The sequence below is a fragment of the Penicillium psychrofluorescens genome (assembly GCF_964197705.1).
Source record: "Penicillium psychrofluorescens genome assembly, chromosome: 5".
Lineage (NCBI taxonomy): Eukaryota > Fungi > Ascomycota > Eurotiomycetes > Eurotiales > Aspergillaceae > Penicillium > Penicillium psychrofluorescens.
In genome coordinates, this window is record NC_133443.1 from 848,085 (window position 1) to 867,462 (window position 19,378).

The window sequence follows — 19,378 nt, forward strand, 5'->3', positions numbered from 1 at the left end:
AATGTGTCCCAGAACGTTCTTTCAGTTTTCGATCCTTAACTTCTGCCCAGAATAGAATGTAACGTAGTCTAGTGTGCATTCTCTCTATTTGTAAAGTATGTATATATATGGGCACTTATACCAAATTCACTGGTCTAATCCATTAAACTCAATCAGCTTCTTCACAGCATCGATGACCTGATCACCAATGTCAGGAGTACCAGAAGAAGGAGACCCAAACGAGGGATTATCAAAGCGCGCGGCGAGAGCTTCGTCCAGCATCATGCGCAGGCGCGAGACCAGCACGCCGATACGGGCCCAGCCGCGCAACCGAAGCCAGCCATCCACGACCAGGCCGCGGCCCATGGTATCTAGTGAGATGGAACCGCAGAAGAGGAGGAGGGCGTATGCGTTGAAGGCTGAAAAACAAACCAAAAAAGTTAGAAGCAGTTAGGGTGTGCGAGAGAAAAGTAGAAACTTACGGGTGAGGTCGCGAATGAACACCTTACTGGTAGCCATCTTGGTGAAATAGCTCAGATACGCCGCGGCGCCGGGGTAGCTCTGCGCGGAGAACAGGATGGAGCTGGGGTGGATGAAGACACGCCCGTTTTCCTGGTTGAAGTACCTGATGGTGCGAGCGTCCGGGTCAATCTCGACCGTGCCGGTGACGGAGCTGGCGAATTTCTTGTCCGGGAACGAGATCTGAGCGACCTGCGGCTGGAAGGAGCCTGCTACCAAAGCGCGGAGAAGGTTGCGGTTGGCGGCGTTGCGGTTCCAGCGGGGATCGGAGTCTGAGTAGTCGACAGGGAGTATGCCGGCGTCTTTGAGGGAGGTGGTGAATTGAGCGCGGTTGGACGAGATGTCGCGGAGGGTTTGGTGGGACACGAAGTTGGCCGCACACCATGACTGTGTCTGCCAATATCCCTGGGCGCGAGATCGTTCAGACCACTGCTGGTAGGCAGAGAGGTCAGTGAGAAGATCGCCGTCGCCGAGGCGTGAGAAGCTGGCTTTGGCGGCGTCGGCCTCATCGCGCCTCTCGCGTGGTGAAACGAACGGGCTTTTGACGGTGAGGATGGCGGCCATGGTGAGACAGGGTTCAATACAGCCGAAGATGGAGCCGTAGATCATGAGCTTCGCGCATCGTAAGTCGGCGGGGATCATGGACAGGTACCGACCCAGTGCAGTTAGACGATTATGATCTAGGGCTCCGACGCGATGCAGAAAGCCGAGAGCGCCTTCAACGGCCATGCTCTCAGGAGGGGTGATTGTGTTGGCGAGGAAGTGCGCGACGTCGTCAATTCCTTTCATGGATTTCACGGACAGACAGAGTTGTTCCAGAGGAACACGGCGAATCTCTGGATCTGGCCGGGGTGCCATGTTGGACTCGGCCTTGCGAGTGTACAGCTTGTAGCAGATGCCTGCACGGACACGACCCGCTCGTCCTCGGCGTTGTTTACATGCCGCCTGTGATGCCCAGACCTCTTGCAGACGGACCATATTATCCTTGGGATCATAGCTGGTTTCTTTGACTCGGCCGGTGTCGATGACGGCAACCACATCCGCAATGGTGATGGAGGTTTCTGCAACGTTAGTGGCAGCGATAACCTTTCTCTTCCCCCTAGGCGGACTTTGGAAAACACGACGTTGCTCAGCTGGGAGCAACGATGCATGAAGAGGCAGTGGATGTGCATTGGGTATCCTCCTGACGGCAGACAGACACCGGTCAATCTCGAGCGTACCCGGTAAGAAGATCAAGATCCCGCCAGGCTGGTCCCCAAGCTGAGCATCGATATATGAAACGGTAGATGCGATCAAATCATAGTTGATGCCCATACCAACACTGCGAAGAGCTCTTCCAATTGACTCATCACCTCGTCCCACTTCGTCCATATCGTCTTCCAAGCCGCGCTCGCTCAACTCTGGCGCAAATCCAGTGTCTCGGATGACATCGTCCAAGTAATAATCCTGGACAGGGAAGGTTCGTCCGGGGATATTCACAAAACCAACAGACGTGGAGCCACCAAAGTAGTTCATAAAAATACTCGCGTCTAGCGTAGCACTCATGAGAATCACTTTGAGGTCCTTGCGATGACGCAGAACATTCCTCAGCAGCGCCAAAAGGAAGTCGGTATCGAGACTGCGCTCATGGACTTCGTCGACCACCAAATGCGAGACATCCACCAGAGAGCTTGCAACATTACCGTCGGCATCGCCACCGGATTGGATTCGACGCAGCAAGACTCCAGTGGTCACGAATGTGATCTTTGTGGATCCCTGCTTCACCTTCGACTCGCCACGGATCACGTATCCGACTTCGTCGCCAACCGATGAGCATCGCTCATCGCTGACTCGATCGGCAAGCCCTAGTGCTGAAATCCTTCGGGGCTGCGTACAGATGATATTGGCTGCCCCGCCTAGTCCGCGCTCGATCATGTCATCTAGAACAAACTGCACCGACTGCGTACTCTTGCCGCTTCCGGTCTCACCGGAAATGATGGTCACTTGGTGCGTGTTGATAGCTTCGAGGATGGCATCTTGTGTGCTCCACGCAGGAAGGGATTGTCGCTTCCGCGACATCTCCTTCTGTGCTGCGCTGGCTTGTTTGGCTTCCCAAGCCTCCCGGATAGCGAGACTTTGCGAGGATCCAGGCCGCCAGTCAATGCCTTTGCGCTGTCTGCGTGATGAACGCACCGAGACCTCGGAAGTCTGGCCACCAGCTGCAGGCGACGCTGTCACAGCTGAAATCTCACGCAGCCGGCCTGGGTTTTCCATGATCTCGGGGAGATTCACTTCTAGCCAATCTAGGATGTTGAATATCATCGGCTCACCAGAGAAGTTCTCTTCGGCATACTGCACTGCACGACGGATTGCGCTGAGACGTATGTATGCTGGGATGCCTTTGGCTAGGATTGAGATCACCGGCGCCGTAGTGGGATAATGGGATGACGGCTCTTGGAAGCGGAAGGAAGTTTTCGCTGGGATATTCGGAGCCTCACTCTGAATTTCACAAACCTTCGCTGATGCACGGGTGTATCGTTCGCCAAAGATAGCCTCCAATGTCGACTGCTCTTCAGTCCAAATCTCCGAGTCCCCGTCCGGAGTAGAAGAGAACTGTGATCCATGCACTAATGTTCCTTGTAAAAATTCTGCTGCCGCAAGCTCATCGCCCCCCTTGCTGTCTAGCACTTGCGAACATAGACCAGCGGGATACCCGAACGATGCGAGTCGCTTGATCTTGGCTTCGCGAGCGAGATCGCCTGTGGCAAGACTGACACCAGCGGAATATCCCTCTGGGAGACTCCAGCTAGGCAAATCATCCTCAGGCACATAGATCAGAAGCCACTCCAGCACTTCTTCGCGATCTTTGCACTCCATCACAGCTTCCTCGACGTGACTGCGCCGGAACCCCAACCGCGCCAGGTCATCGACAATGGCTTTCTGTTCTTTCTCCGTGATCTTGATCCCGTAGGGATTCCAAACCGCATGATCCCGCAAGAGCCCTTCGATTTCCTGGCGGATTTTATTCCCCATATCCACCTTGGGCGCCTGGGACCAAATCCGGCGTCCCTTATTCTCTCCATCACTAGCACCCACCCCCAGATCCAAAGCAGGGGACGCTTTTGCCTTTGCCTGCATCTTTTCTCGCTCGGCCCTCTTCTTCGTCAGGTCGGCTGCGGCGCTCTCGCGCTCCTGTTTGGCCAGGAACGGATCCGCCTCGTACATCCAGCCCTTGCCCTCCTTGGCATCTGCGGTTTTGATATCGGTAAAATCTTCCTTCCATAGCTTCTTATATGTCGGCGGGAGCATCATATGGAGATTACGCATATTGCACACGCGGAAGAGGGCAAATGCCGCAGCGAAATGGCGCGCCTCGACGGCTGTCGTTTGCGCTGCGAGGTGTTTATGCGACGGCGGCAGCTTCATTGGCGGGAGGACGGTCATCTCTTTTGTCTTGAGATCAATTTTCTTCAGCGTCACGGCAGAGACGAAGCCCTCGGAGGTTTTGATCTGTTCTTGTGTCTCAGCGCATATTCTCCGGTCCTCCAGTTGTCGGACCCTTTGCACCTACCATGCTGTACTCTGGCTTCTCCCATTTCTGCTTCTGACAATGCTCCGACAGCACGTTCACCGGCAGCTTGCCCGTCCACGAGGCGCCCCCAATGACCTCCTTCACCGAGGGCTTCTTGGGCTCCTCCGGCGGTGCAGCGGGCGTCTTCTTCGCCTCGCTTGCCTTGTCCTTGTCGGCCTGGGCCTGCTTCGTGCCAGGCTTGGGGCCTCCACGGCCATCGCCTTTCTTTTTTGGACCCATTCCTTTTGATCACCGGGCGTGGAATTGGTTGCGCGGGGAAGAATTGATCTGGGGGACTTTTTTGCGACTCCGGACGAACGATGTCCCGCAGTCATCCATGCTTCGATAAGACAACACCAACGTCATTCATCTCTTTCGCTGTTGGGCGAACAACGTGACTATTCACTCGCTACATTTATGTCGTGGAAAATGCTCCGATCACTTGATGGGCGATCTTGATTCGGATGGAGCGCACATCAAACAACGAGGAGGATGCAGGGGACGCGCCTCCAGCTGAGAAGAGAAACGCCTGTAATGCCAGCCATGACTCCCTACAAAGGAACCCGATCAGGACTAACTGCGCAGTCACCGAGCTCCTCTCCTCCCAAAAGAAGCGGTCCAAGCACGCAGCCAACGTCTCCAAGACCCAATCCCCACGCAGCAACGTAGGTGTCAGCCGAGCCTCCTTCGGCGGCCGCGACGGACTGGGCGCATACATCTTCAAACCAGAGTCCTACCCATCGGACGTGGTCGTATACTACAACGAAGACTTCGTGGTGATCCACGACAAGTTCCCCAAATCGAGCCTGCACCTGCTCCTGCTCTCGCGCGATCCCACCAAGACCCGTCTGCACCCATTCGACGCCTTCACAGACCCCGAATTCCTCGCGAAAGTGCAAGCCGAGACACACAAGCTGCGCAAACTGGCCGCGGGCGAACTACGCCGGAAATACGCCAACGGCTCAGCACAGGAGCAAGCGCGACAGGCTGCACTAGCGGCGGACCCGCCGCCGGACGAACTGCCAGTGGGACGAGACTGGGAGCAGGAGATTATGTGTGGGATCCATGCGGTGCCTTCAATGAGCCATCTGCATGTGCATGTCATCTCCGTGGACCGGTATAGTGGTTCCCTCAAACATCGGAAGCACTACAATAGCTTCTCGACACCGTTCTTTGTACCTCTTGAGGACTTGCCACTGGACAAGGACGATGTCCGCTGCCATCCCACGCGCGAGGGATACCTGCGCCGGGATTTTGTCTGCTGGCGCTGTGGGAAGGAGTTTGGAAACCGGTTTGTGGAGCTGAAGCAGCACCTAGAGCTGGAGTTCCAGGAGTGGAAGAAACTATAGCTTTTAACCTCTACAAGGGAAGAGAAGAGGAGTATCTTGCGACTAGTTGATAGCTGACCCCGAGGGGATTCAACTGATTGTTGCAATTGATGGATGGATTGACCATGAGACATCTGTGAGGCTTTCCGAATGGTTCTCTCAACAGGCTGCATGGGTCCATTCCAGGTTTTTTTTCTTCTTTGTAAATATACATGCGCCGGGCACAGGTTGTTCTTGTGAACGGTGGTGGAATGTGCATTCCCAGCCCTATTCCACACCAGTCCCAGCGCGCTGCACCCAGTGTGAAGAGAACCAAACCAGACTAGGAGTCTAGCCATGTTCAATCTATCACATTCACATCCCCCACGTCCCCTGAAATATTCGCCTCTCATGCAAGTTCGTGCCACAATTAGATCTAGCCTAGATCTAGGCGCGGACCTTGGTACGGCCACCCTTGACCTTCCGCGCCTCAGGGCGGTTGATGTGGTGCGTAGGAATCCAGTCGGCATTGTAGGCGGTGGCGGACGACACAGCAGGGCTGGTGGGCTCCTCGGTCGGGCCAGCAGACTCGCGCTTGGGGGTGCGCTTGCCGTGGTCGGCCTTGCTGCTCTTGCGCTTCTGGGGGAAGTAGGGAGCGATCCAGACAGTGTAGAAGAAGTACACGACACCAGCAAAACAGGCCAAGAGGAAGAAGTAGAGGAAGATGCTATAGTGCCCATTGTCAGTTCATTGAGTCATGTGGACTGATTGGGGGGTCGTACATCTGCGGGTCGAAGATGCTGGTCTCTGGCTCGACGACGCTCACCGTGCCATTGTAGGCCGAGACCGTGAAGAAGGTGCCCTCGTGATCAGCCAGGATCGCGGCGATGTTCAGGCGGATATCCTGCGGGTGCATCTCGGTCGCGAAGTCGTAGCTCACAGTCTCCTTCGCACCGGCGGGGATCTCGGCAGTGTAGCGGGTGGCAGTCAGGTTGCGGACCACAATGCTGGTCTCATCAAGACTCCACAGGCTGCCGCCCAGAAAGTTCAGGGTGACGGGGTTAGGCTCATCGTTGGTGAAGGTGATCAGGGCCTGGGTCGGGCGACCATTGACCAGCTTCACGCCGAAGATCTCCGACGCAGGGAAGGAAGCCTGCGCGGTAACCGCGACATTGGCCGGCTCAGCAGTCGCTTCAACCTTTTCAGAATCCTGGAACGTGATCAATCAACAAACGTGTCCTAGTCTGGCAATTCGTCCCGATGTGAGAATCCGGGGTGGACACAAACATACAGCGAACGCGGTGCCCACTAGGGCCTGGAGGGACAGAAGAGCCAGGGAGAGGAAACCAAAGCGAGCCATTGTGGATGCAGGGCAGAACCTTAGACAACAAACAATCAATTGGGGACAGAGGGAAGAAGAAACAGAGGGATGGAAGGAAGAAGGGGAGCGGAATGAATTTCTCCACGTATGCCGGTCTGGCAGTCCGCACTGGTCGGGCTTATGTCAGCTAGTCTCGCATGGAACCGTCTGTTCGTTCCAGCATGTTTTTTTTTTTTTTTTTGGTGTGGCGGTAGGATAGGTCATTCATGGTTAGGAAGAGAAACGATCTCATACGCCGGGCAGTCAATACAAAGACTCATCTAGTGGAACGAACAAAGCAAGCGCCCAGCGCCTAACCATCTATCAAGTTTCAGTGGCTGATCCATCCATCACTTAAAAGACTGGGGCGCACCTTCCCTTTTTAAACTTTACATAATTCAATCTTCCTGAGGAAACCGCGATTTCTTCAAAACTTGACACCTCCTTTCTTCCACTTTTCCTCTCTTCTCATACAACTACCAGACTTGCTGTTCTATATGCTCCCTCCACCAATAACCATGGCCACCTCACAGACCTTTTTAGAGCGCTATGCTCGGATAGGCGCCCTGGATCAGCAAAAAAACGAACTCATCGAGGTAAGGGCTGGTCGCGCGTCGTGTCAATGGCACCAAACTCACGCATCTTGCGATCGCAGGAACTTTTGACACGAATCACCGATCTCGAAAATTCCTTTCGGCAGGAAAAACTCGACCGCGAACGAGAGACGCGCTTCAACCGCGACATTCAGCTGCACGAGATGGAGTTGATGGACCAGATATCGCGAATCAAGACTATTATGGTGAGCGCCAGTCGTGCAGGAGGCAGTGGACGAAGCTGATCAAAGTCGCGTGTCTGCGCAGGACCGGGAACCTTTCGTGGTCGTACTTTTGGACGGAGAGGGCATAATTTTCAGGGACGACTTCTTGCAGCTCGGCGAACAGGGCGGGCGCACTGCGGCCAAGCAACTTTGGACCACCCTCGAAGCCTACGTCGCCGAGACTTTCCCCGGCGTCATTTCGCCCAAGATAATGACCAAGATCTACCTTAATGTGAAGGGGTTTGGGGAGATGTGCGCTCGCAATGGCATCACCTCGGAGCCTACCACCATTAATGACTTCATTCGCGGCTTCAATGAGTCTCTGTCCTTCTTTGAGATTGTGGATATTGGCGCCGGCAAGAACAAAGCGCACGATAAAATTAGAGGTTGGTGTGGCGTGCTGGCTTCTGTCTGGGACTTTTTCTTTTTTGCTAATCTTCTGCTCCACTCTCTAGAATCCCTCAAGCTTTATTTGTACAACTGCCACTGCCACCAGATCTTCCTTGGCTGCCCATCGACCAGTGATTATTCTCGTTTCTTGGAAGATATCTTGACAGATGGGGATCTCACCGGCCGCATCTCGCTGGTTGAGGGCCTTCCGTTTGAGAAGGATATGGAAGCTGTGAAGGAGTCTTACCGAGTTACCTCTTTCCCGGATATCTTCCGCATGGTCAAAATGGTTGCACCCTGGAATGCGCCTTGGAGAGGGACTTTGACGACTGCATCCCGGTCTGTGCTCACCCCGTCCCCCACCCAGCAATTCCAGCAGACATCGGCTCCTCTGTCGCGAACCTCCACCAGCACCAACCTTTCGGGAACCGGTGCACCTTTGTCGGCCTCGACCATAAATCAGGTTTCTACCGACTTCCAGGCGGTCGTTCGCCCCAAGGCGTCCGGTTCCTCGCCTCCCAAAAATGTCGAACGGAACAAGTACGGTCAGCGCGTCGACCGGTTTGACTTCAAGGCTATTAATCGGGATGAGCTAAACCGGTTGAAGAAGCTCAAGCTCTGCAACTATTATTTCCTGCTCGGAGAGTGCCCTAATGAAGAAAACTGCTACCATGATCACGACCGCAAGTTGACCCGCCAGGAGCTTCACACGCTGTCGGCAATTGCTCGCATGACCCCCTGCCGTTTTGGATTGGATTGCTCTGACCCGGAATGCATCTACGGTCACCGCTGCCCTCAGAGCGAACCGGGCAAGAAGACGTGCTTCCGGGGTGAGAGTTGCCGCTTCGAGCCTGTGGCGCACGGTATCGACACAACCATCGTGAAAGTGACCAAGATTTGATTTTGTCTTTCTGGAAAAGAACACGAATTTTTCTACACTTGAAATGTCTTTATTTTGCAATGGGGTTCAAGCCTGGGATTCGGCGCACGGGTGGACACCGGTTTCGATTATTTGCCTTGCCCTTTTTATCATCAACCTCCCCTGATTCTACCTTGCACATATCTGTCCTATCCCTTTCCTTTCCCCTACATCTATCCTGACTTCTGCAGCTGGCGTTTTTACCGGGTCGTGGTCATTTATTTCTCTGGGTCTGTGGGCGCACGCTTTTTTATCACTGGAAGCACTCATGGCACATGGGGCGGTTCGCGCTGATTTAGGAGTTTTATCTGGCGAGGGCACCGATGCATCGTTAATGGGGTTCTTTTGTTTCTGGTCAGGTGCAATCGTGTCGACCCATACACGCTTTTGATTTTTTCTTTTTTCTTTTTTATTATTATCTTGTCTGGGAGGTTTCAATGCAACATGCCTCCTCAGCTCCAGAATGTATCTACCCGGGGTGTTTTGAAAGGACTTGTGTACGAGTAGGAATGGTTCAAGTGGTTATCAAAGGAGTTTCTCAGACATAAATCATGTCTTACGCATATGATACGAAACGAAGTATAGTACAATCCGTCCCCGAGATGGCCGGACAATGGGTATATCTACACGGGATGAATGAGTCCCGCCTGCGCCAATATTGCAAAAACGCCTTCCCTTCCCTCCCAAACTCTCCACCCCCATTCAGGGGTCATGGATCATTATTCATGACTTAATCGTCGTCCCAAACATAGCAAACCGTCGCTCCCACCCAAAACAATCCGGCTGGCTGCATACATCTCCATCCACGGCCATAGCATCGGGATCTGTCTGATGAGAACAGCGAACACCGTACTCTTTGATACAGCAGTTGAAAGGTAGCGAAACACCGGGAAACGGGGCCCACGCCTGATGGTTTGTGGAGACAGCGGCAGCTTCTTGCTTTTTCTCCAGGAGATCGCCCCACAGAAGAAACAGCCTTTCTTTAAGTTCCGCGAGATCGTTTTTATTGCGGCGTAGACTAAGAAAAAAAGGCCGTCAAGTTAGTAAGTGTTTTGGATCTGCTTTTGAAGATGTGGACGTACTCTGTAGGATCCAGACAGAGGAGATGGACTCCGTCGGCGCCACTCACGAAAATCTTCATATATTCTCGCGGCTGGTTCTTTGAGGTGTTCGGCTCGCCGGCTTCTACTAGGAGACAGAAGCGCCAGTCCCAGGTCATGTGGGGGCGACCATTATGGGTCGAATTGTTCTGTGCACCGCTTGTTTCTTTGAGAATGGAGGTGCTCGGAACGGCGACGGTGAAGTCTTCGATGTTCGGTGGGAAGAAGTCTACTACACGGACTAAGGGCCGGTAGCAGACGTTTTGGAATGGAAGTTTATAGGTGAGGTCGCCTGGGAGAGCATTGTGGTGGGATTCGCGGGACAGAATGTACTCCAATGACTTGGTAGGGATCTGATAACTGTTTGCTATAACTATTGTTTTTGAGTCAGTGAGATATTCAGTGAACTGCGCTAGGGCGTCGACTCACTGTGTTGGTTAGGTATTGGCCGTGACCTTGGCTGCAGAACCGTCTGCCCCTCCTCTACCTGAGCCTCTTTTTCTTTCTTCTTCTTCTGCTGCTGCTGCTGCTTCTGCTCTTCTTTGGCCTTCCGCTTGTTGGCCTTCTCCGGTTTCTTGCTCGGTTGACCGTGGACATCCCAGTATTCTTTTCGGCGGCGCAGCAATTCTTGAGTGCGCTCGTCGTGTCCGTCTTGGCACAAGCGAACATGGATCTTCTCCTTATATCGCTTGTCCTCGTGGACGACAGCCTCCAGGATGTCGCTGGCACGGCGCACTTTGACATGGGCGTAGGTAAAAAGCACGATGTCGCCAACTTTGACATTCTCGCGAGCGTAGTCAGCGTGAGGCTCCCACAGTGTGACCTGCATCACCATCTGGCCCCAAGGCCCGGGCCAGTTGTTCCTGTTCAGGGACAAATGGTTGTATATATCTCCCTCGGGGCCTTCGTCATTATTGTTCTTGTAGTCAATGAGGGAGGGATTGCTGGTGTAGTCGGTGATCTGCAGAATGGTCTTTTCGCTGTCGTAGGTGTTGATGGTCACTACTTGACCTAGTAATTGAGTGATGGTGTTGCACTGGGCATCCTTGATGAGAGTAAAAGGACGTGTTCCCGGGTTGCGAGCTGTGGTATGACTGGCGGGTGTTGCGACCACAGGTGTTCTCGAAGCTTGAACCACAAAGGTCCTGGATTTCTGGGGCGGCGGCACCGAGTCGCTCTGTTCAGAGACACGATCGAGCAATGTCAGAGCTGCTCTCGTTTCCGTCGCAGTCGGTTTGAACGGTTCGGGTCCGCTGTTGATCGACTGGCTGGAGCTTGGGTCTGCCTCGGGGCGAAAGACGGCCCAGGAAACGGTATCATACTGAGAAGCCACCCCAGTCGGTTTGCCCTGGTATATCCGAACCTGCCCGGCGCATGATCAATCAGCTCTGGTCCGGATATAGTGACGAGAACACGAACCCGGATCTTGCGCAACAGGACTACATCATTGAGGCGCACCTGGGGCAGAAAGTTCTCATTGTCGTTGAAGTACTTGACCTTGAGACCACCCTGCCAGGTGGGGGCGTCGAATTCGGAGTCCTTGATGGTGAAGGTCACGCACGATGAGGATCCTCGCGTGCGAAACACATCCAGGGCATCCACCACGACACCGACGACGGTGACCCAGCCGAGTGACGAGCAGGCCGTGGGGATGTCGACCAGGGACGTGGCCATGGAGAGTTGGTCGGGAAGTCAGGACTGTCGACAGTCACGGACAGTCAAGAAGTACGCGTTCCCGCAACAACCCACGGGCCAATCAGGACGGCTGATCGGGCCCCCTCCTTCCCACATATCCCACTCTCCGTTGTGTTCTTGCCTCCTTCCCTCCGTCAACTATCCCGCCCATCCCTTCTTTCCTTTCTTCTTGTTGCAACTTCGACTCATTTCTTTCTCACCATGGCGGAACGATACATCCCCGAGCATCGCCGCACTCAGTTCAAGGCCAGAAATCAGTTTCGCCCCGATGAGCTCCGTCGCCGCCGTGAGGAACAGCAGGTCGAGATCCGGAAGCAGAAGCGCGAGGAGAACCTAGCCAAGCGAAGAGGTATTCAGACTCGCGATGGTGGAATCGGTGTGGGTGGTGGCATGGCTGCCGCCACGGAGAGCGATGACGAGGCTTCGGCCATCGAGAGCGAGGTCCGTTTTTTTCTGTTTTTTTTCTTCCTGTTGGGGTTGTTATCTGGGCTACTCCCGGCGGCCTGGGCTGCGCTGAGCAAACTCTACGAGCTTTTTCCGTGGCACCCCGGATCCCTTCTGGCCCACCCCTCCCTTTGTTATTGTGATGCCATCATCAACATGGATTTTTTTTTCACCGCCCCAGTTGCCCCAGCCGCGCCCCTCCCAAAACACACGGAAAATCTGGACCAAGAAGCACAACGCTAACGTGATGGACTCTCTAGCTCAATGTCGAACTCCCCCAGATGGTGAAGGGTGTTTTCTCCGACCAGGTTGAGGAGCAGATCCAGGCCACCACCAAGTTCCGGAAACTCCTGTCCAAGGAGCGCAACCCGCCCATCGAGCGGGTCATCGAGACCGGTGTTGTGAGCCGTTTCGTGGAATTTCTTCGCTCCCCCCACACCTTGGTGCAGTTTGAGTCTGCCTGGGCCTTGACCAACATTGCCTCCGGATCCGCCCAGCAGACCCAAGTCGTCATCGAAGCCGGCGCCGTGCCCATCTTCGTCGAGCTGCTCAGCAGCCCCGAGCCCGATGTTCGGGAACAGGCCGTGTGGGCACTTGGAAACATTGCTGGTGACAGCCCTCACTGCCGTGATTTCGTTCTGGGTGCTGGCGCCCTGCGCCCGCTGCTCAACCTCATCAACGATGGCCGCAAGCTGAGCATGCTCCGCAACGCTACCTGGACGCTCAGCAACTTCTGCCGCGGCAAGACCCCGCAGCCCGACTGGAATACCGTACGTCTGCATTGAAATTCGAAGATCCGAATGCCCACTAACTGTATCTTATTCAGATCGCCCCTGCCCTCCCCGTCCTTTCCAAGCTTATTTACATGCTGGACGACGAGGTCCTGATTGACGCCTGCTGGGCCATCTCTTACCTGTCTGACGGTGCCAATGACAAGATCCAGGCCGTGATCGAGGCCGGTATCCCCCGCCGCCTTGTTGAACTCCTCATGCACGCTTCCACTTCCGTGCAGACCCCTGCGCTTCGCTCTGTCGGCAACATTGTCACCGGTGATGATGTCCAGACCCAGGTGATCATCAACTGCGGTTCGCTCCCCGCACTGCTTTCGCTTCTGAGCTCCACCAAGGATGGCATTCGGAAGGAGGCTTGCTGGACAATCTCCAACGTCACGGCTGGTAACTCGAGCCAGATCCAAGCCGTCATTGATGCTGGCATCATTGCCCCGCTGATCAACCTGCTCGCCAATGGCGACTTCAAGACCCGCAAGGAAGCTTGCTGGGCTATCTCCAACGCAACCTCGGGCGGTCTTCAGAAGCCTGATCAGATCCGCTACCTGGTTTCTCAAGGGTGCATCAAGCCTCTCTGTGATCTCTTGGCCTGTCCCGACAACAAGATCATCCAGGTTGCTTTGGACGGCCTGGAGAACATCCTCAAGGTCGGTGATATGGACAAGGAGGCTAGCCAGGGCGAGGCTCGCGTCAACCGCTACGCTCTGTTCATCGAGGAGGCTGGTGGCATGGAAAAGATCCACGATTGCCAGAACAACGCCAACGAGGAGATCTACATGAAGGCTTACAACATCATCGAGAAGTACTTCTCGGATGAGGACGAGGCCGCCGGTGACATCGATGAGCTGGCTCCCCAGCAAACCCAGACCGGTTTCGCTCTAGGCACCGGCCAGCAGCAGCCCGGCGGATTCAACTTCGCCAACGGCGGCGGTGACTCTATGGATATGTAAAGGGCATGAATATCTTTTCCCGCCCTGTCATTGATTGCGTGCCCCTTTTGACTCGATATACGCTGAGCTGCCTCTCCTGTGCTTCGGGACGCTCAACCATCCACCCAGCCAGCCTTTCGCTTCCAAACAGTGTCCCAGACTTGCTCTGCTCCCCCCACTTCTCCGTTCTTCAGCCTCGGCTCTAGTCACGATTCTCTTTCCAGCCCCCCTTTCTTCTTCTTTTTTTTTTGCTCCCTGTTTGTTTCTCACTCACGATAAACAAGATTCACCATCATGTATCCCCCACCCCTTTAGCATCCTCATACACAGGCGTATTTGTTTGCAGGATCGGTTCTTTGCTCTCCTATGTTAATGCACCCCCTCCCCCCTACCCCTTCCCATCTGGTGTTCCTCGCGTGGGGTTTGGGCCCTCTCGAGGAACTCCTCCCCACTCGCTTCTGCCACTGGCAATGGCGGCCCATTCGTTGGCGATTTTTGCAGAGATGTTGCTCTTCTACATCGCCGATGATCTGGTCCAATGGCGCCCCTCCCCCTGAAAAGCTTTTTGTCATCTCGCAGTTAGCCAGGAAAAATGCCAAGTTCTACAACAGCAAACTTGTATTCGAGTAGTGCGTTTCCGGTAGACTGATTGTAAATGTCGCTTCATGTGCCTGTATACTAGAACAGCAAGACGTGCCACAAATCTGTATATTGCTTTACAGCGGCATCTCGTAACAATACCATCGAGCCTGAGCCTATGTCAACATAACAACGGGGAAATAAATATAACCAATGCCAATGCAAGCGACATTACCTATGCCACTACGAAAGAAGAGATATAGCAACAAAGGGGGAATAGATTTGTATCAGAATAGGGTAATAAATAATAAGCATGAAGAGCAAAGATATTGGAAGAACAGAAGAAGAAAAAAAAAAGGTAAAAGAGATCGATGTCATAGCATACACACAGGTCGCGGGTTCCATATCCGCAAATAGGGCAAATGGGAAAAAGTACTTTAGAGACAAAGAAAAATGAATACATATGATCGAGAGAACTGAGGAAAGCATCAGTCACCCATGACTTCGTCCTCGTCCTCGTCAGGATCGGCGACTAGAGCATTCAAGTCTTCGATGTTCTCGTCCTCGCGGTCGATATCATCCTCAACGAGTCCGCGAGCGCGCAGATCATCATCTTCATCCTCTTCCATGGGATCCGGCCGTCCACCCTCTTCTTCTTCCTCCTCATCATCGTCTTCGACATGTTCGGCAGAGATAGCAGACTTTTTGCCAGCCGGCTGGTCCGCGGCGGCACCAGGTTTGGCGGGCTGCTGCTTCGCTCTGCTTTTCGGCGCGCTGCGCGGCTTCCGCTCTTCCAGGTACGTCAATACCTCGCGGTAATTCGGACCCAGCGCGGTCTTGTTGCGCAGCAGGCGCTTCTTCAGGGAGCCGCGCTTGGCACCAGAGGCGTCGACGATGCGGGCGATGATGGCGAGGACAAGCTTGCCGGTTAGCTCGCATAGACGCTGTTCGGCCACGATGTTGCTGCGGAGGCGCTCGTTGGCTACCGCCTCGTCGTCGTCGTCTTCGTCGCTGGCCTCGTCTTCGTCTTCAGGGTCGTCTTTCGGGGCGTCGTCGTCAGCGGGATCGATGTCATGGCCGGATTTCCTGGCGAAGGTGCGTTCGGCGATGCCGTGGATTTTGGTGATGAGGGCCTGGGCATCATGTCCAATTTCGTGGACGAGGCTTTGAGTCTGGAAGACAACGTCTTCATCGTTGCCATTGCCCTGTCCGACGTTGCGAAGCGTGCTGAATAGTGTCTGCAGGTCCAGGAAGGTGGTCGTAGCTGTGAACCGTAGCTCATCGAGACCAGAGCGCTTCTCCATGATCTTGGTGAGGGTAGACGCGAACATTTCGCGACTCTTGGTGAGGGCTTCGAAATAGGAGGTCGTGAAGGATGCTTTGCCGTCATTCAACGCAGCGGCCAGCGCTTGCACTTTCCACATGAAATAGAAGAGCAAGGTTCGGAGGCTGCTTGTCACAAGCTCTGCCTCTGCCTGGGCCGTCTCCTCATCCTCGTCTTCCTTGAGAACGCCACGCTCCGCGAGATGAATGAGCGTGTTGAAGGGGGCTTCCGGGCGGTCCTTCTTGGACCTTGAGCGGGTGCTAGGTACCGTTTCAAGAATGCTGGTGCAGTCTGTGATGCCAGCAAGGTTCGAAATGCGCGTGACGGTGTTGGTCAAGTCGGTGAGGGTCGGGTCGGAGATGGATCCTCCTTCCTGGACATCCTTTTTACGGGACAATGCACCAAGTGCCTCCACCATATCATCCCATAGCTCCTGAATCTTGCTCTCCAGCGCCTCGCGCATCTCATCGGAGCTCTTAGCATGGAGGAAAGCCACGCTTGCCTCCGCCAGCACATCTTGGTCCGAATGGGTGAGGAATTGCTTGTTGATATCATTCAGCAAAGACGAGTAGGCCGTGGCATCCTTCTGGAGGTCTTGAATCGCGTCCAGGTCGACAAAATGCTCCAATCGCAAGACCGCAGAGGCCGCTTCTGGGGTAGATCCGAACTTGTTGAGAAGCTGCGGAATAATTTGCGCCAAGCCGTGGGAGATTTCTTCCTGGAGCTCGGGGATCTTCTCCGTCAGGGCCTTCACCTTGCGCCCTCGCTTGTCAATATCGGATTTGGCAACATCGAGAACACGGAGCTTCACGGCAGCGCAGAGAACCTGAAGCAGAATAGCTTCCTGGCCCTCCTGCATCTTGTACAGGTTTCTCACAACGCCAGTCGTGTCATCTTCAGACGGATCGTCGGCAATCTGGGAGTGGTCGTAGAGCAGGTAACCAGCCAATGCTTGCCATTGAGAAAGGTCCTCCATATGGGGATAAATTGCTTCCGTTGCCAGAACAAACCGTGAATCTAGCGGCACGCCTGAGAGCGAATCACGCACCGAGGTCCGTTCTTGCTGCTGTTCAGATTCCTGCTGGTCGTACGCCTGAAACATGTCAACCAGGCACTTGAACTTGATCCATGCCCGTTTTGGTGAGTCGAAGTCATCCTCATCGTCGTCGGGAAACATCTCGGTGATCTCATCCCCCACTTCCTCGGTGATTGATTCAAATGCGTCCTGCACGTTGGATACAAAGAAGCGACCGGCTGTCTTCCGGATGCGAGGATCCATGTCGAATACCAACCGGCCAGCGGCGTCGATATCGTCTGGTTCAAGGAATCCGGCTTCGCGGAGATGATTCAACAGCTCAACGGCCACCCCGCGGACATTGATGTCCGCATCCTGGACAGCGATCTCAACGATCCGTGAGCGGAAGCGCTCGGTAAAGGAATGAAGGCCGCCGATGTTATCTCTATTCTCATACAGCGGCAGCAATTGTGACACGGAAACAAGCCGGACTTGCGAAACCACATCCGCAAGATTCCATCCGAGATACCGCAAGTATTGTCCTTCAAAGAAGACCTCGCGGTATGTGCGAATCCATCGGCCCAGAGCCGCCAGGCACTCCGCACGGATCGTCCCATCAATATCTCGATAGCGGTGGACAAAAATCGTGTCGAAAAAATCTTGCAGGAGCTCGTCGAGTCGCTCAGTCTTCTCCTCACCCTCCGAAACAGCCTTCTGGATGGCGTCCACGCGACCCTTGTTCACAGACTTTTTCTTCTTTTCGCTCTCGAGTTGCTTGCGAGAGGTTGACACGGTCGCCATTACCTCCCGCGCAATTTCACACAAGGCATTCATGATTGCTAGACCGATGATGGTCGCCGTATGCCGAAATGGCCGACAACCGGCGGTGGACATGGAGGATACCCAGACGTGAATATTTTCGAGCAGGGCGTCATCCGTGTAGAGAACCGATGAGTGATGGAAAGTCTGGATGAGCGCGATCGTATACTCCTCAAGGAGAGTCTGGAACGCTCGGTATTTCTTTACCTTGGATACGAGGGGATAGTCAGTGATACCCTGTGCCTGGTATAAATTCTGTAAATCCTTGATGCGGTCTGGAGCATTGTCTGCATCTGCCGCCTCCGCCTCACTGATCTCGAGATCGGCTCCGGCGCATCGTAGAATGAAGTTGATCAAGTCGCGCAGCCCTTGCCCATTGTGACGTTGGTATCGGGTCAGCCACTGGGCGGCAGCGGTGTCGGCATTGTTGCTCTTCCCAAAAACCTCCGCTAAAACCAAAACAGTCAGCCAGATTGTATGTACGGAGTTCCAAAAAGAAAAAAACGTACCAAACAGCCCACGCTCACCAGCCGCGAGACTGGGTCGAGGCCTCGCTTTCTTGGGACGTGAACCTGGGAGTCGGCCATTGGCTGGTCGGAAGGCCAGCTGTCGTGCCAGTCCGTTGGCGGTGACCTTGGGTTTCTTTGCTGCATGAGATTTCCTGGAATTAGATAGTTTCTTGGTGGTGGCTTTGCGTGCAGCACGGCGCCTTTCTCTCAACTCCTCCTCGTCCGCGTCTTCGTCGGCGGCGTCGTCACTGTCCGACTCGGACGCGTCGTCACTCTCCGAGTCATCGTCGCCACGGGGCTCGCCTCGCTTGCGTTTGGCGGAATGGGTACTCTGGGAAAAGATATCAGGGCGCCGCGTTGCGCGTCCGGATTTGCGTCTGTCTTCGGCGGGGGTTGTTGATCCCGCTTCGGGACTTGTGGGCGGGTCGTCGACCTCCATGGTGCAAGAATAAGTCGGGTAGTGAGGACAAGAGAGTGAAGGCTGGCACTAGCGGATGGAATACGCCAAGCAGGCCAGTGTTTTCGCGGCGGAGATGTGTTGCAGAAATCAAGAGTGATCCGCGCTGCGGGCGGGACGCGCGTGGGTGGCTTCGCGAGGTTCGGGGGGGATCACTGACCAGCGCGTGTCAGGACTAGGAGGGAGTGGTATAGTCGGGGCTGCTGTGAGTTCAAGCAGATTCTGCATTCGCGAATTGCAGAACAAGAGGATTGGACCAGAAGCGAGAAAACGAAGCCCTACGAGGAAGAGGGGGAGGCAATCCTAATGGATGGGGGATGTTGAGTCCGGGACGCGATCGTGTCTGTGGTGCCTGGGTGCCTGGGTGCCTGGGTGCTTGACTGCCTGATCGCCTGTATTCCATGGCATCAATACCCGTATGCATTCCGTCACACAGTGGGTCCGGCGTGGATCACGGGGCCGCAAGTCAGACGGAATGCCGTAATAGAAACTGCTTCACGGGCTCCAGCCAACCGTTCGACACTGGAGCCAAGGACGCTCGCTACATAATCCCCCCCCGCTTGAAACGGAGTCTGTCCACTCGGCACCACGGACACCATGGCCACCAAGGGCCATTGACTCCAGCCCGCCTGTACCTACGCCATTCGTGGGTACATGTGACTAATGAATGGTATCATATTGCGGTATATACACCAGGGTCTGCCAGACACTATTCTGGGGTAATTCTGAACATTCTGCACAGCATCATGCTGCACCGCTCTGCTGCTGACCGCCACATGACCTGACGAGCCCCGTTGCCATTTGCGCCATTCTTGGCTGATTCTTTGACTGCCACCTCATAAACCCTCGGACTGGCCTCCCTCGGTCCCGAATACCCT

General features: G+C 54.6%; 7 protein-coding genes across 7 annotated transcripts; 3 read left to right on the forward strand and 4 right to left on the reverse strand.

Annotated features, from left to right (window-relative positions):
- Positions 1-126: 126 nt before the first annotated feature.
- PFLUO_LOCUS7592 (Putative ATP-dependent RNA helicase ucp12) lies at positions 127-4,288 on the reverse strand (the record flags this gene model as incomplete). The annotated part of the gene is made up of 3 exons (XM_073785251.1): positions 127-398; positions 462-3,987; positions 4,049-4,288. The coding sequence occupies 3 exons, from the start codon at positions 4,286-4,288 to the stop codon at positions 127-129; spliced, it is 4,038 nt and encodes a 1,345-aa protein (XP_073641625.1).
- Positions 4,289-4,512: 224 nt separating this feature from the next.
- Positions 4,513-5,397, forward strand: PFLUO_LOCUS7593 (aprataxin-like protein; the record flags this gene model as incomplete). The annotated part of the gene is made up of 1 exon (XM_073785252.1): positions 4,513-5,397. One exon carries the CDS (start codon positions 4,513-4,515, stop codon positions 5,395-5,397), a length of 885 nt encoding a protein of 294 aa, XP_073641626.1.
- A 405-nt stretch (positions 5,398-5,802) lies between these two features.
- Positions 5,803-6,715, reverse strand: PFLUO_LOCUS7594 (Increased recombination centers protein 22; the record flags this gene model as incomplete). Its single annotated transcript, XM_073785253.1, has 3 exons — positions 5,803-6,082; positions 6,138-6,565; positions 6,647-6,715. The coding sequence occupies 3 exons, from the start codon at positions 6,713-6,715 to the stop codon at positions 5,803-5,805; spliced, it is 777 nt and encodes a 258-aa protein (XP_073641627.1).
- A 518-nt stretch (positions 6,716-7,233) lies between these two features.
- PFLUO_LOCUS7595 (uncharacterized protein) lies at positions 7,234-8,823 on the forward strand (the record flags this gene model as incomplete). The annotated part of the gene is made up of 4 exons (XM_073785254.1): positions 7,234-7,311; positions 7,371-7,514; positions 7,576-7,918; positions 7,988-8,823. The coding sequence occupies 4 exons, from the start codon at positions 7,234-7,236 to the stop codon at positions 8,821-8,823; spliced, it is 1,401 nt and encodes a 466-aa protein (XP_073641628.1).
- A 741-nt stretch (positions 8,824-9,564) lies between these two features.
- Positions 9,565-11,615, reverse strand: PFLUO_LOCUS7596 (uncharacterized protein; the record flags this gene model as incomplete). Its single annotated transcript, XM_073785256.1, has 4 exons — positions 9,565-9,859; positions 9,924-10,301; positions 10,397-11,304; positions 11,361-11,615. The coding sequence occupies 4 exons, from the start codon at positions 11,613-11,615 to the stop codon at positions 9,565-9,567; spliced, it is 1,836 nt and encodes a 611-aa protein (XP_073641629.1).
- Positions 11,616-11,837: 222 nt separating this feature from the next.
- PFLUO_LOCUS7597 (Importin subunit alpha-1) lies at positions 11,838-13,818 on the forward strand (the record flags this gene model as incomplete). The annotated part of the gene is made up of 3 exons (XM_073785257.1): positions 11,838-12,077; positions 12,341-12,850; positions 12,907-13,818. The coding sequence occupies 3 exons, from the start codon at positions 11,838-11,840 to the stop codon at positions 13,816-13,818; spliced, it is 1,662 nt and encodes a 553-aa protein (XP_073641630.1).
- Positions 13,819-14,864: 1,046 nt separating this feature from the next.
- On the reverse strand, positions 14,865-18,482 carry PFLUO_LOCUS7598 (cohesin complex subunit; the record flags this gene model as incomplete). The annotated part of the gene is made up of 2 exons (XM_073785258.1): positions 14,865-17,983; positions 18,044-18,482. 2 exons carry the CDS (start codon positions 18,480-18,482, stop codon positions 14,865-14,867), a joined length of 3,558 nt encoding a protein of 1,185 aa, XP_073641631.1.
- Between the last annotated feature and the right edge of the window lie 896 nt (positions 18,483-19,378).